Source organism: Schistocerca americana, chromosome 1 (assembly GCF_021461395.2).
Source record: "Schistocerca americana isolate TAMUIC-IGC-003095 chromosome 1, iqSchAmer2.1, whole genome shotgun sequence".
NCBI classification, from domain to species: Eukaryota; Metazoa; Arthropoda; class Insecta; order Orthoptera; family Acrididae; genus Schistocerca; species Schistocerca americana.
Window position 1 is genome coordinate 1,036,469,793 of NC_060119.1, and position 14,104 is coordinate 1,036,483,896.

The 14,104-nt window shown below is 43.4% G+C and overlaps 1 protein-coding gene across 1 annotated transcript in view; it reads left to right on the forward strand.

Moving 5' to 3' along the window:
• The window catches only part of LOC124549284, a 476,650-nt gene that overhangs the window by 411,979 nt on the left and 50,567 nt on the right, over positions 1 to 14,104 (forward strand). Inside the window, exon 4 of the mRNA XM_047125234.1 lies at positions 8,538 to 8,674. Within this exon, the coding sequence (XP_046981190.1) occupies positions 8,538 to 8,674 (137 nt within the window). The remainder of the gene's footprint in view (positions 1 to 8,537; positions 8,675 to 14,104) is intronic.

Sequence of the window (14,104 nt, forward strand, 5' to 3'; positions counted from 1 at the left end):
AGAGATCTGGAGAACGTGCTGGTCAGGGCAGCAGTCGAACATTTTCTGTATCCAGAAAGGCCCGTACAGGACCTGCAACATGCGGTCGTGCATTATCCTGCTGAAATGTAGGATTTCGCAGGTATCGAATGAAGGGTAGAGCCACGGGTCGTAACACATCTGAAATGTAACGTCCACTGTTCAAAATGCCGTCAATGTGAATAAGAGGTGACGGAGACGTGTAACCAATGGCTCCCCATACCATCACGCCGAGTGATACGCCAGTATGGCGATGACGAATACAAGCTTTCAATGTGCGTTCACCGCGATGTCGCCAAACACGGAAGCGACCATCATGATGCTGTAAACAGAACCTGGATTCATCCGAAAAAATGACGTTTTGCCATTCGTGCACCCAGGTTCGTCAGCCGATAGTCCATGCTGCTGCAAACGTCGTCCAACTGTTCGTGCAGATGGTTGTTGTCTTGCAAACATCCCCATCTGTTGACTCAGGGATCAAGACGTGGCTGCACGATCCGTTACAGCCATGCGGATAAGATGCTTTCATCTCGACTGCTAGTGATACAAGGCCGTTGGGATCCAGCACGGCGTTCCGTATTACCCTCCTGAGCCCACCGATTCCATATTCTGCTAACAGTCATTGGATCTCGACCAACGCGAGCAGCAATGTCGCGATACGATAAACCGCAATCGCGATAGGCTACAATCCGGCATTTATCAAACTCGGAAACGTGATGGTAAGCAATTCTCCTCCTTACACGAACCATCACAACAACGTTTTACCAGTCAATCCCGGTCAACTGCTGTTTGTGTATTTGAAAACGATTGGAAACTTTCCTCATGTCAGCACGTTGTAGGTGTCGCCACCGGCGCCAACGTTTTGTGAATTTTCTGAAAAGCTAATGATTTGCATATCACAGCATCTTCTTCCTGTCGGTTAAATTTAGCGTCTGTAGCACGTCATCTTCGTGGTGTAGCAATTTTAATGACCAGTAGTGTACTACATACAGCGTGCGTATGTCTAGCAGTCATTCCTCGCCAGGTGTCGATTATATCGCCTGGAAGGCTTTATGTCGATAGTACGTCAGTGATAATAATGTTCTGGCTGGTAAGTGTGTAATGCTCGTTTCATAATGCTGCTTCATAAGATTTTCATAAAAAATTGAACAGAAGAGCGAAGCCTGTGAAGAAGTTGTTGGCATTGTTCCTCCTTTGTAGCGCTATTATTGGCTCCGAAGTATAATAAAGAAAACCAACGGAAAAATACTTAATAAGCTGAGTGTCTAAATATTTTTCAAAGAAATACAATTTATATTAAAGACACATAAAAACAGAAGCAATCATAAACTTAAACTGACCTAGCGCTTTACACACAAGTACTTCGGTATTAATATCATCAGAGCAAACGGGCTTTAAGTTTGCTTTAACATTTTCATTAAAGTGTGTTTGCCTTTTAAAAGATCCTTTCGTTGAGAATTTACAGGTAAAAAGAGAAATAAAATGCTTTTTAATTTCCATCCTCTAGATTCATAAAAAGTCTTAGCACTTGAGTCTGCTTTTAAAAGCTAACCTGACGTCTTGAGAGCAAATTTTACATTTTAGCTCCTTCATATTCCTCCATTACTCACTGATTCGGTTTGATTGCAGTACTGTGAAACCCTCGGGCGGTAATTAATTGCACACGCTCTTGCAGCCAAAAAAAAGGAGAAAAGTATTGCTTTTCCTTTAAATATCGGTTTGGAAGAAAGTGAGCGCTTAGGAAGCCTGCATTGCATATTCAAAAACCGACGTTAACGTCGCATATGTTGCGTGTTTCATGATCTTTCGCGCGTACTGAACCAAAAGGCACACAAATCTTTTACTTCTTCTTCGTGGCCAGGAGAAGCACATTAATTTTCTATAAATGAAACTGAGTCATCAAGAAATTCTGATGTTATTATCATCCAAGCGGGAAACTGACGAAAGAAACTACATTAATCTGTGCCGGCATGGCGGAAATTCGATGCGGTTTTGCGTGAAGAATAATCGCGCTATATTCAATTAGAGACTTTTACCTGATGACTTAGCTATGCATTGTGGCATCAAATCGATGAGGCATCGAATATATTGGATTGTCAACGTGATCAGTGATAACCGATACACCACCAACAAACGGATATTGGTCAAAGCTGGGCCCAAGGCGTCCTAGTTGTGCGTAGCAGGGATGTCCAGGACACCGTAAGGTTGTTGTTATCCGATTCAGCCGCTCCTAGCGGAATTTGACCAATACATGTACCGGAATGCGAGCATAAGTATCAACAACGCTCTCCTGTGGCGTGCACAATTCCCTTAACATATTCCCACAGAGAGCAATCTAATGGACTTAAAGCTGGGGAATATGGCGGCCGTTCCACCGGCTTCTGCGACCTATCCATCTCCGCGGAAACTAGATATCCAGGTATACCCGGACCACTAACCTATAATGACGTGGGTACCATCACGCTGAAAGAAAATTAGAAGTGCTTCGTTTTCAGCCAGAAGCGACGACAGCACGCCTTCCTCTAACACAGCTCTTAATATACTCTAAATTAAGAAGAGCCCAAGAATAAGTGGATCCCACAATCCACGTGAAACCGTCTCTTTAGATGCAACAACCACCTTTGATCCATCAAGCGAGGGTTGACATCTAACTAGTAGCTGTGTCTCTGTTTATTTACCTCTCCGTTCACATAGAAGTTAATTTAATCCTTATAGAGTACATCACAGGGGAAAGACGGGTTTCCGTCCATGTTGGCTGTTACCCAATCTGCGAACTAAACACGACCATCTGGGTTGTCTCCAGTGAGATGTTGTAACTTTTGAATTTTGTTAAGGTGCCATTTTGGTGCGGCCAAAATTTTCATTATTGATATTCGGCTGAACCAAGTGACCTGCGAGATACTGCAAGTACATCGCTCTGAAGTCTTACTAACTGATACAATTATATGTATATGTGTACATTCTTTCGGACATGTCTGTATAGTCGTATACATACACCTCGACGGGCATGACTATTTCAATGCAAATGCATATTACCGTTCGTCCCCTTGCGGGAATACAGCTAGGCTGCTAGAAATGGGGAAAATGAACGGGTCACAACATCAGTAGGGAGCAGTGGTCGACATCAAGCGTGTCCGGGTGGCCGAGGGGGTTAAGCAATCGTTCCAGAGAAGCGGAGTATCTCGGTTCGATTTCCTGTCAGGCACAAATTTTCAAGTGCAACTGTTGAATTATTTCAACCCTCAAAGCAGCTATGTCATTCCAATTTCACTTATATAATGTCAGAACAGCAATTGACGTTGCCTCATACGTAGCCGTTTTCGATCGTCCAGCTTTCGGCCTGCGACAAAGCCAGTTTTACGGAATTTCTTGAGATGTTCTGACTAGGTGGAGCTTACTGAAATCCTCTGTGATGAAACTGGTGCTTCTCTTCCAGATATCAGGGACATCTCAATGTGTTAGGCTTGCGTTATCGCCGTCAGTTATCACGTCAACCGTTAATAAGAAACATCGGTCACAACTGGAGAATGAATCAGGCTGTTCTCGAACGAAGTGTACCATAGTTCTTCTCGTGTAATTCTCCATAAGTCCGATTAGTCACATACCCTTTATATAGTGCCACAAAAAATAATTAGAGGACGTCGATTTGGATCCGATAGGGCATATGCCACCAGGTGGGCAGTTAATATGTTAAGAATACTTTCAACGTCGCCCTCCAACTGATAGCGTAGTGGCACACGGCTAGCAGAGCGCCATCAGCGCCCACCGTGTAGCAGGGAATGCTCACAGACAAATGGAAAACGCGTGAAGCAAGCACCCATCCATGCCACGGAGACTAACTGACTTGGAAGCCTCTATTTTGTACAGAATGGAGGGATCGTATGCCTTAACAAGTGATGCTAAGTTCCATACGATACCTGTACCCAATCCTGAGAGAAAGGTGTGCTATATGATGGTCGGACATTACAACAGGTCGAAAATAAATGATAAAAATGGAACGTTGTCATAACTCACGTGAACATTCTCTCTCCCTGAGCCGTGCTGCGGCTCGCGTTGGTGCCGTGTGTAGGTTTCTGCCAGACCGTATCGTTTAGTAGCCATGGTTGTGTTGTTTGTCTACTTATCGTGTTTACTGGCGCCACTCGGTTTCGTAAGCGATGCCTGTCCACTAGTGGCAGCAGCGGCACTTATCGATATGTAGTTCTGCTGCACTATCTTTGGGGCGACCTGGTGCTTCTTCGTGTGGTCTGAGTATGGAGTTCGGTTGGGGAAGAGGAGTAGCGAGGTTCGCACAATGCGAGACACACGGCGTGTATGGACTGCTGGATCGAAAGGCAGTGGTCACAGGGGTGCACGACCTCGTCGAAGCCGGATCCTGCATGTTTAAGTTGAGTGCATTGCAATTCGCGTAGAGAAACCTCCGTTGTTGTTGTTGTGGTCTTCAGTCCTGAGACTGCTTTGATGCAGCTCTCCATGCTACTCTATGCTGTGCAAGCTTATTCATCTCCCAGTACCTACTGCAACCTACATCATTCTGAATTTGCTTAGTGTATTCATGTCTTGGTCTCCCTATACGATTTTTACCCTCCACGCTGCCCTCCAATACTAAATTGGTGATCCCTTGATGCCTCAGAACATGTCCTACCAACCGATCCCTTCTTCTAGTCAAGTAGTGCCACAAACTCCTCTTCTCCCCAGTTCTGTTCAACACATCCTTATTAGTTATGTGATCTACCCATCTAATCTTCAGCATTATTCTGTAGCACCACATTTCGAAAGCTTCTATTCTCTTCTCGTCCAAACTATTTATCGTCCATCTTTCACTTCCATACATGGCTACACTCCATACAAATACTTTCAGAAACGGCTTCCTGACACTTAAATCTATACTCGATGATAAAAAATTTCTCTTCTTCAGAAACGCTTACCTTGCCATTGCCAGTCTACGTTTTATATCCTCTCTACTTCGACCATCATCAGTTATTTTGCTCCCAAAATAGCAAAACTCCTTTACTACTATTAGTGTCTCATTTCCTGATTTAATTCCCTCTGTATCACCCGATTTAATTCGATTACATTCCATTATTCTCTTTTTGCTTTTGTTGATATTCGTCTTATATCCTCCTTTCAAGACACTATCCATTCCGGTCATCTGCTCTTCCAAATCCTTTGTTGTCTCTGACAGAATGACAATGTCATCGGCGAACCTCAAAGTTTTTATTTCTTCTCCATGGATTTTAATACCTACTCCGAATTTTTCTTTTGTTTCCTTTACTGCTTGCTCAATATACAGATTGAATAACATTGAGGGGAGGCTACAACACTGTCTCACTCCCTTCCCAACCCCTGCTTCCCTTTCATGTCCCTCGACTCTTATAACTGTCATCTGGTTTCTGTACAAATTGTAAATAGTATTTCGCTCCCTGTACTTGACCCCTGCCACCTTCAGAATTGGAAAGAGAGTATTCCGGTCAACATTGTCAAAAGTTTTCTCCAAGTCTACAAATGGTAGAAATGTAGGTTTACTTTCCTTAATCTATTTTCTAAGATAAGTCGTAGGGTCAGTATTCCCTCACATGTTCCATTATTTCTATGAAATCCAAATTGATCTTCCCAGAGGTCGGCTTCTACCAGATTTTCCATTCGTCTGTAAAGAATTTGCGTTAGTATTTTGCAGCTGTGACTTATTAAACTGATAGTTCGTAATTTTCACATTTGTCAGCACCTGCTTTCTTTGGGATTGGAATTATTATATTCTTCTTGAAGTCTGAGAGTATTTCGCCTGTTTCATACATCTTGCTCACCAGATGGTAGAGTTTTGTCAGGATTGGCTCTCCCAAGGCCGTCAGTAGTTCCAATGGAATGTTGTCTACTCCGGGGGCCTTGTTTTGACTCAGGTCTTTCAGTGCTCTGTCAAACTCTTCACGCAGTATCGTATCTCCCATTTCATCTTCATCTACATCCTCTTCCATTTCCATAATATTGTCCTCAAGTACTTCGCCCTTGTATAGCCCCTCTATATACTCCTTCCACCTTTCTGCTTTCCCTTCTTTGCTTAGAACTGGGTTTCCATCTGTGCTCTTGATATTCATACAAGTCGTTCTCTTATCTCCAAAGGTCTCTTTAATTTTCCTGTAGGCAGTATCTATCTTACCCCTAGTGAGATAAACCTCTACATCCTTACATTTGTCCTCCAGCCATCCCTGCTTAGCCATTTTGCACTTCCTGTCGATCTCATTTTTGAGACTTTTGTATTTCTTTTTGCTTGCTTCATTTACTGCATTTTTATATTTTCTACTTTCATCAATTAAATTTAGAATTTCTTCTGTTACCCAAGGATTTCTACGAGCCCTCCTCTTTTTACCTACTTGATCCTGTACAACCTCTGGTTTAGTCAGTTTATCCAGGTCCCATCTCCTTAAAGTCCGACCTCCACCATTATGTAATCTCGCGACTCTCCAGTGACTTGGGTTCGTGTTGCTGCTCGTAGTAGTGTCGCCGAGGCGAAAATCAGCTAGTGGAGTACCTGTGGAAGGCGGATCTGACTAGCCTTCCTGAGCTTCTAATTACTATTTACTATTTTCAGCTTCTTACATTGTTATGTTCAACCAGCGTACTTTTCTGTCTTGTGGCCGGTAACGCCCCAGTTACCTGCCCTGGGGGTTAGTGTATGTAATGGCAGTGTACATTTCCTCACCTTTGCTGTCTGTATCTTACGAATTTGTTAAATTTTAAATAACTGCCATTTTTCGCGTTAAAGGCCTTCAGCCGTGATTGTGGTTACGTGCCTTAAAAGTCTGATTGCGACCTTATTGGCTTAATTATTTATTAAAACCAATAGCAATTGATTCGGGCCCCGTCCACAATCGTAACCAAATCCTGCCTTCCTTAATGACCAGGTCTCACTCCCGTAGACGAGGTTCTGGACGTCCACGCAGCAAAGGCGCCCTCCAGGATCGTCGTATTGTAAGGGCAGCAGTGCAGGTCGTACAGCTACCACAGTAGAAATAAGAGGGCTTGTGAGCCGAGATGTGTCAACACGAACTGTTGTTAACCGATTATTAGAAGCTGGACTACGGCCTCGCACACTTCTAGTTAGCCTTCCACTCACATCACGGCATAGACGTGCACTCCTCTACTGGCGCCATCAAAGGATCACTTGGAAGATGGAATGGGGCGCTTTGGTCGTCAGCGATGAAAGCAGGTTCTGCGTGCAGGCAAGTGATGGTCGTTTGCGCATACGACACTGACCTGTTGAGCAGTGTCCGCTTGAGTACATTCGTCCAAGACACTTTGTCCCCACCCCAGGTCCACGGTATCGAGTCCGATAAGCTACAAACCTCGTTTACCTTTGGTGTTTGTTGATAGGATGCTAACCAGCTCTCGGTACATGCATAATGTTTGATCTGAGGCTTTCCCGGTATCCAAGGTTCTTGGGTGTCCAACCGGATCCGATTGCCGAAGTTCCACGATATTTCGGCGAAAACCACCTGATGATGGCGGAACGGTTTTTCGCCGAAATATCGTGGAACTTCGACGATCGGATCCGGCTGGACACCCGAGAACCTTGGATACAATGCATAATGTTGTTCGACCTGTTATTTGCCGTTCTTGCAAGAGGAAGGTGTGCTCGTCCGCACACTTTCCTTAAAGCTCAACGTGCTCTGCAATATTTGCAGAAACTTCCCTGCCTCACGATCTCCGGACTTGTCTCCAATCGAGCATGTATGAGATGTGATGAGACGAGAAGCGCCTCGTGCTACTCGTCAACCAACGACTCTCGTAGAACAATGTGAACCGCTCGAGCAGGCGTGGCGTAACGTGTCCCAGGACAGTATTCGCCATTTATACGATCGACTGGATCCCAGACTCAGCTCTTACCGCCCCTGGAGGCTACCCCACGTACTAATATGGGTTTCAGCGTGGGTTGTTAACATTAACCACAGAACCTCTTGTCCTATTGGTCTGTAAATGTAATCATTTCATGTACTCCGTATGCAGTGTTGCAACAATAAATCTTGAGTGAATTGAAACTCTATAAAAGAGTGCACTATTTTTTTCCCCGCTAGTGTACTAGAAAATTATGATTTTCATCCAAAATGACGGCACGCAAAATAGCCGCCATGTCAGTAACATAGTCTCACAGGGCTTCCCCCTCTTCTACATTAGACTAGTTTAAATTTCTGTTTATCCACCTGATTTTGTTTTATAGGGTGGCTCTACATGTGCATACTTGTTTGGTGTTACTGTTAGAGCTATTAAAATATTGCCGGCCGCTGTGGCCGAGCGGTTCTAGGCGCGTCACTCCAGAACCGCGCTGCTGCTACGGTCGCAGGTTCGAATCCTGCCTCAGGCATGGATGTTTGTGTTGTCCTTAAGTTAGGTGGGATTAAGTAGTTCTAAGTCAAGAGACTGATGACCTCAGATGTTAAGTCCCATTGTGCTTAGAGCCATTTGAATCATTTGTTAAAATATTGCCCAGACGGATGTTTACTGGAACGACGTCGTTGTTGTTGCAGGAACGAGTACAGCCCCGTGTTCCGATGCTGGGACTGCGTGCTGTGGCTGGACCGCTGGAAGAAGAGCCTGCTGTACGCTGTCTTCGCCGGCGTGCTCCTGCTCAAGCCTCACAGGCTGTGGCTCTCGTCCGTTGCAGGTAGCTGTAGCAGATTGTTCATTTATTGCTGCCGCAGTCACTATCTGGCACGATCTACAATTACTGCGTTTCAGTCTGCCGCCTACTGGTTCTAACGCTCAGGGCAGAGAAGGTGACTCACCATCATACGCTGTTTCGTCCAGGATTCTTAGGTACACTACTGGCCATTAAAATTGCTACACCACGAAGATGACGTGCTACAGACGCGAAATTTAACCGACAGAAAGAAGATGCAGTGATATGCAAATGATTAACTTTTCAGTGCATTAACACAAGGTTGGCGCCGGTGGCGACTCCTACAACGTGCTGACATGAGGAAAGTTTCGAACCGATTCCTCATACACAAACAGCAGTTGACCGGCGTTGCTTGGTGAAACGTTGTTGTGATGCATCGTGCAAGGAGGAGAAATGCGTACCATCACGTTTCCGACTTTGATAAAGGTCGGATTGTAACCTATCACGATTGCGGGTATCGTATCGCGACATTGCTGCTCGCGTTGGTCGAGATCCAATGACTGTTAGCAGAATATGGAATCGGTGGGTTCAGGAGGGTAATACAGAACGCCGTGCTGGATCCCAACGGCCTCGTATCACTAACAGTCGAGAAGACAGGCATCTTATCCGAATGGCTGTAACGGATCGTGCAGCCACATTTCGATCCCTGAGTCAACAGATGGGGACGTTTGCAAGACAACCACCATCTGCACGAACAGTTGGACGACGTTTGCAGCAGCATGGACTATCAGCTCGGAGACAATGGCTGCGGTTATCGTTGACGCTGCATCACAGATACGAGCGCCTGCGACGGTGTACTCAACGACGAACCTGGGTGCACGAGTGGCAAAACGTCATTTTTTCGGATGAATCCAGGCCCTGTTTACAGCCTCATGATGGTCGCATCCGTGTTTGGCGACATCGCGTTGAGCGCACATTGGAAGCGTGTATTCGTCATCGCCATACTAGCGTATCACTCGGTGTGATGGTATGGGGTGCCATTGGTTACACTTCTCGGTCACCTCTTGTTCGCATTGACGGCACTTTGAACAGTGGACGTTACATTTAAGATGTGTTACGACCCGTGGCTCTACCCTTCATTCCATCCCTGCGATCCTTTCATTTCAGCAGGATAATGCACGAGCGCATGTTGCATGTCCTGTACGGGCCTTTCTGGGTACAGAAAATGTTCGACTGCTGCCCTGGCCAGCACATTCTCCAGATCTCTCACCAATTGAAAACGTCTGGTCAATGGTGGCCGACCAACTGGCTTGTCACAATACGCCCGTCACTACTCTTGGTGAACTGTGGTATCGTGTTGAAGCTGCATCGGCATCTGTACCTGTACACGCCAACCAAGCTATGCACCCAAATTGCGTGAAAATGTAATCACATGTCAGTTCTATTTGTCTTATGAATTCCCGTTTATCATCTGCATTTCTTCTTGATGTAGCAATTTTAATGGCCAGTAGTGTATTTTGCTGCGTTTTGACGACATAGGTGCGTTGTGAAAACACTACAGTGCAGTGCATAGTGATATTTGGTCCAGGTGTAGGGCTCAAGTAACCCATAAAGTAGGGAAATATAATTGGCCATATTTTATTATTATTATTAATTTGTTATCTACAGTTTCAAAGCTATGAATTATTTTCACAATCGCGCTAAAGTGCGAGTAAAGAATAGGGACTGTGAATATAGAACGGTTACCAACATTGGATGGTAATATTATAATTGGAGGATTGAAAAAAAAACAAGTTCGTCTTGAATAAGCGTTTAGGAACGTCTGCGGCTTATTATTATCGCCGGTGTACGTGGTAGTACGAACGAAAGGGTAGAAAAATCCTTTTTGAACAGAAATAACAGCGTAGCCGGAAAAGGTACCCTAGTAAAGAATTGCTGACATCATAGGACTTCTGTCTGAAACTAAGGACACTGACGGAAACTATTCAACGAAATGATCTTCACATCACTTAATTTGCATTTACGTTAAACAAGGCGAAAACGAACTACTGAAGAGTAGTACATATAAATGCGGACACAAAATTTATAGACATTAGAGCTATAGAAAGCTTTGTAATGTAAGAAGTAACGAAATTCTCATATCACAGGACTAGCAGAGCGTAAGATAGGCAAAATAAAGCCTATATAAAAACCTACTGTTGAAGGTGAGGAAATATTTCTTCAAAAAAATGAAATATTGGAATATAGGAAAAATTTCTTAAACTATACCTCCGTAACATATCATTACATGGAAGCAAAAGTGTAACATTAGACACACAAGAAGAAATTGGAAACATTTGGTATCAATTGGACAGAAATACCAGAAAATGAAGAATTAGTAGGAAGAACAGAACAGATCCTTACCACAAGAAGTGAAAAAGTGTTGAAACAGTCACCACAACTTAGAACAGTAGAAGGAAAACCACAACAGCACACAAAAAGATTAAATAGAACAAATTTTCTAGGATGTAAATATACTAAGTACATAGAAATAAAAAGATGAGAAGATGGCCTCAAACAACACTGATGATTAAAAGAATATTGATGGCATGGCGGCTAGATCCTTCTTCCTATTTCAACATGAGTTGTAGGAAACCTTCCTGTAGGACGGCATACTGCATTAAAGAAATGTGTGTGATGTTGACGGGAGACTGCCTGAAATGGTTTCACCTGACCACAATTCAGCTCTACTGACTGCTGGAGGACACTGTTGACTAGTGGCTACCAACATTTTTGTACACGGTACCCCCCTTTGCAACCCCACAATATTTCCTGTCTTTATGTTTATGTTTTAATTTTTATTTTCGAATTGACCAGCTTTTTGTTGTTTCTTATTTTTCTATTACTCCTCCATCTTCTTCCCACGTTGTCTTTTCCTTTCTTCTGTCTGTGTTGTTCCCTATTTATTATTTCTTCTGTATTGAAAACTTCCTAAATTTCGCTTTTAATTCTCAAAAATGTTTCTGTCTGTTACTTTAGATTGTGTGGTGTTATTTCTTTCTAGTTATTACCTTATTTATGTAAATCACGCTGTTATCGATTTCTTCTTCCAGAAATATAGGAACATTTATTTCATTGGCCTGCTCTCATTCATTCAGTAGAGGTATTCCTTTAGCCATTACTTCTGATATTTTCTCTATATTTTTATAGATATCTTCATTACTTCTCATTTTGGAGCTGTTATGTTTCTAAGAATCCGTCTTCCAGGTACCTATATTCTGTCAAGCTCATACTTCATCGTTATGCGTTCACATCCATATAAACATTCTGATCGCACCATAGGGATATAGTGTTTCAGTTTTGTTTCTATAAATATGCATTTCTTGTTGTAAATATTCTTTGTTAAATCGTATGTTTTGTCTATTTTGTTAAATCTTATACCTACGCAAATTTCTCTAGTTCTTTCTTTAGTGTAGTTTCTCCAAGACTCGCTGTACACTGAGGCCATAAAAATTATTGGATTGTGATTTCTCCAAGATTTGCCCTACAGTGAGGTCATAAAAGTCGTAGGATAGCGATATACTGCGGTAGTATTCCGGACGCTAGATGTAAAAGGGCAGTGCAGTGCATTGTCGGTGCTGCCATCTATGCTCAGCCGATTCATGCGAAAAATATTTAAGGCCACACGACGGGAATAAACAGACTTTGAACGCGGAGTGGTAATTGGAGCCAGACACGTGGGACATTCCATTTCTGGAATCGTTTGGGATTTCAATATTCCGAGAGTCACAGTGTCAAGAATGTGCCGAGAATACCAAATTTGAGATATTACCTCTCTCCTCGGGCAACACACTGGCCGAAAGCATTCACTCAATGACCGAGAGGAGCGCCACTTTCGTCGAGTTGTCAGTGCTTACAGACTACCAACACTTCTTCCAATAACCGGAGAAACCAATGTGGGACGTACGATGAATGTATCCTTTAGGACAGTGCGGCGAAATTTGGCATGGCTAAGGCATCAGCATTTTCAAAGAGTAATATAGCACGTAAAGGGAGACGGAAACCTAATACTCATGGGGGACTGGAATGCAGTTGTAGGGGAAGGAGTAGAAGAAAAGGTTACAGGAGAATATGGGCTTGGGACAAAAAATGAGAGGAGAAAGACAACTGAGTTCTGTAACAAATTTCAGCTAGTAATAGCGAATACTCTGTTCAAGAGGCACAAGAGGAGCAGGTATTCTTGGAAAGGCCGGGTGATACGGGACGATTTCAGTTAGATTACATCTTAGTCAGGCAGAGATTCCGATTTCAGATACTGCTTTGTAAGGTGTACCCAGGCGCAGATTCAGACTCATATCACAGTTTAGTAGTGATGAAGAGTAGGCTGAAAGTTTTGAGATTACTCGGGTAGAATCAAAACGCAAAGAAGTGGGATACGGAAGTACTAAGGAATGACGAGATATGCTTGAACTTCTCTAAGGCTATAAATACAGCAATGAGGAATAGTTCAGTATCCAGTACAGTTGAAGAGGAATGGACATCTCTAAAAAGGTCAATCACGGAAGTTGGAAAGATAGCATAAGTACAAAGAAAGTAACTGCGAAGAAACCATGGATAACAGAAGAAATAGTTCAGTTGATCGATGAAAGAAGGAAGTGGCAACAAAACGGTTACTCACGGTGGTGTGTAGAATGTATGAGTCTCCGACATACCATCAGACTTTCGGAAAAATATCATCCACGCAATACCGAAGACTGCAAGAGCTAACAAGTGGGGGAATTATAGCACCATCATCTTAACAGCTCATGAATCCCAGTTACTTGCAGGAGTAATATACAGAAGAATAGAAAAGAAAATAGAGGATGTGTTAGATGACGATTAGGTTGGCTTTAAGAAAGACAAAGGCACCAGAGAGGTAATTCTGACGTTGCAATTGATAATGCAAGCAATACTAAAGAAAAATCAAGATACGTTCATAGGATTTGTCGACCTGCAAAAAGTATTCGACAACGTAAAATGGTGCAAGATTTTCGAAATTCGGAGAAAAATAGGGATAAGCCATAGGGAGAAAAAATTGAAATTTGTGGTAAGGTGTTAGGGATCAAACTGCTGAGGTCATCGGTCCCTAAGCTTACAGACTAGTTAATCTAACACACACACACACACAGAGCCATGTCCGAGGGAGGACTCGAACATCCGACGGGGAGAGCCGCGCGGACCGTGACAAGACGCCATAGACCGCGAAGCTAACCAGCGCGGCATATAGAAAAATTCGGGTAACATACAACATGAGCCAAGACGGAATAATAAGACTGGACGACCAAGAACGAAGTGCTCGGATAAAAAAGGGTGTAAGACAGGGACAGAGTCTTTCGGGCCTACTGTTCAATATATACATCCAAGAAGCAATGTTGGAAATGAAAGAAAGGTTTAACAGCGGAATTAAATTTCAAGGTGAAAGGATATCAATGATATGATTCGCTGATGACATTGCTA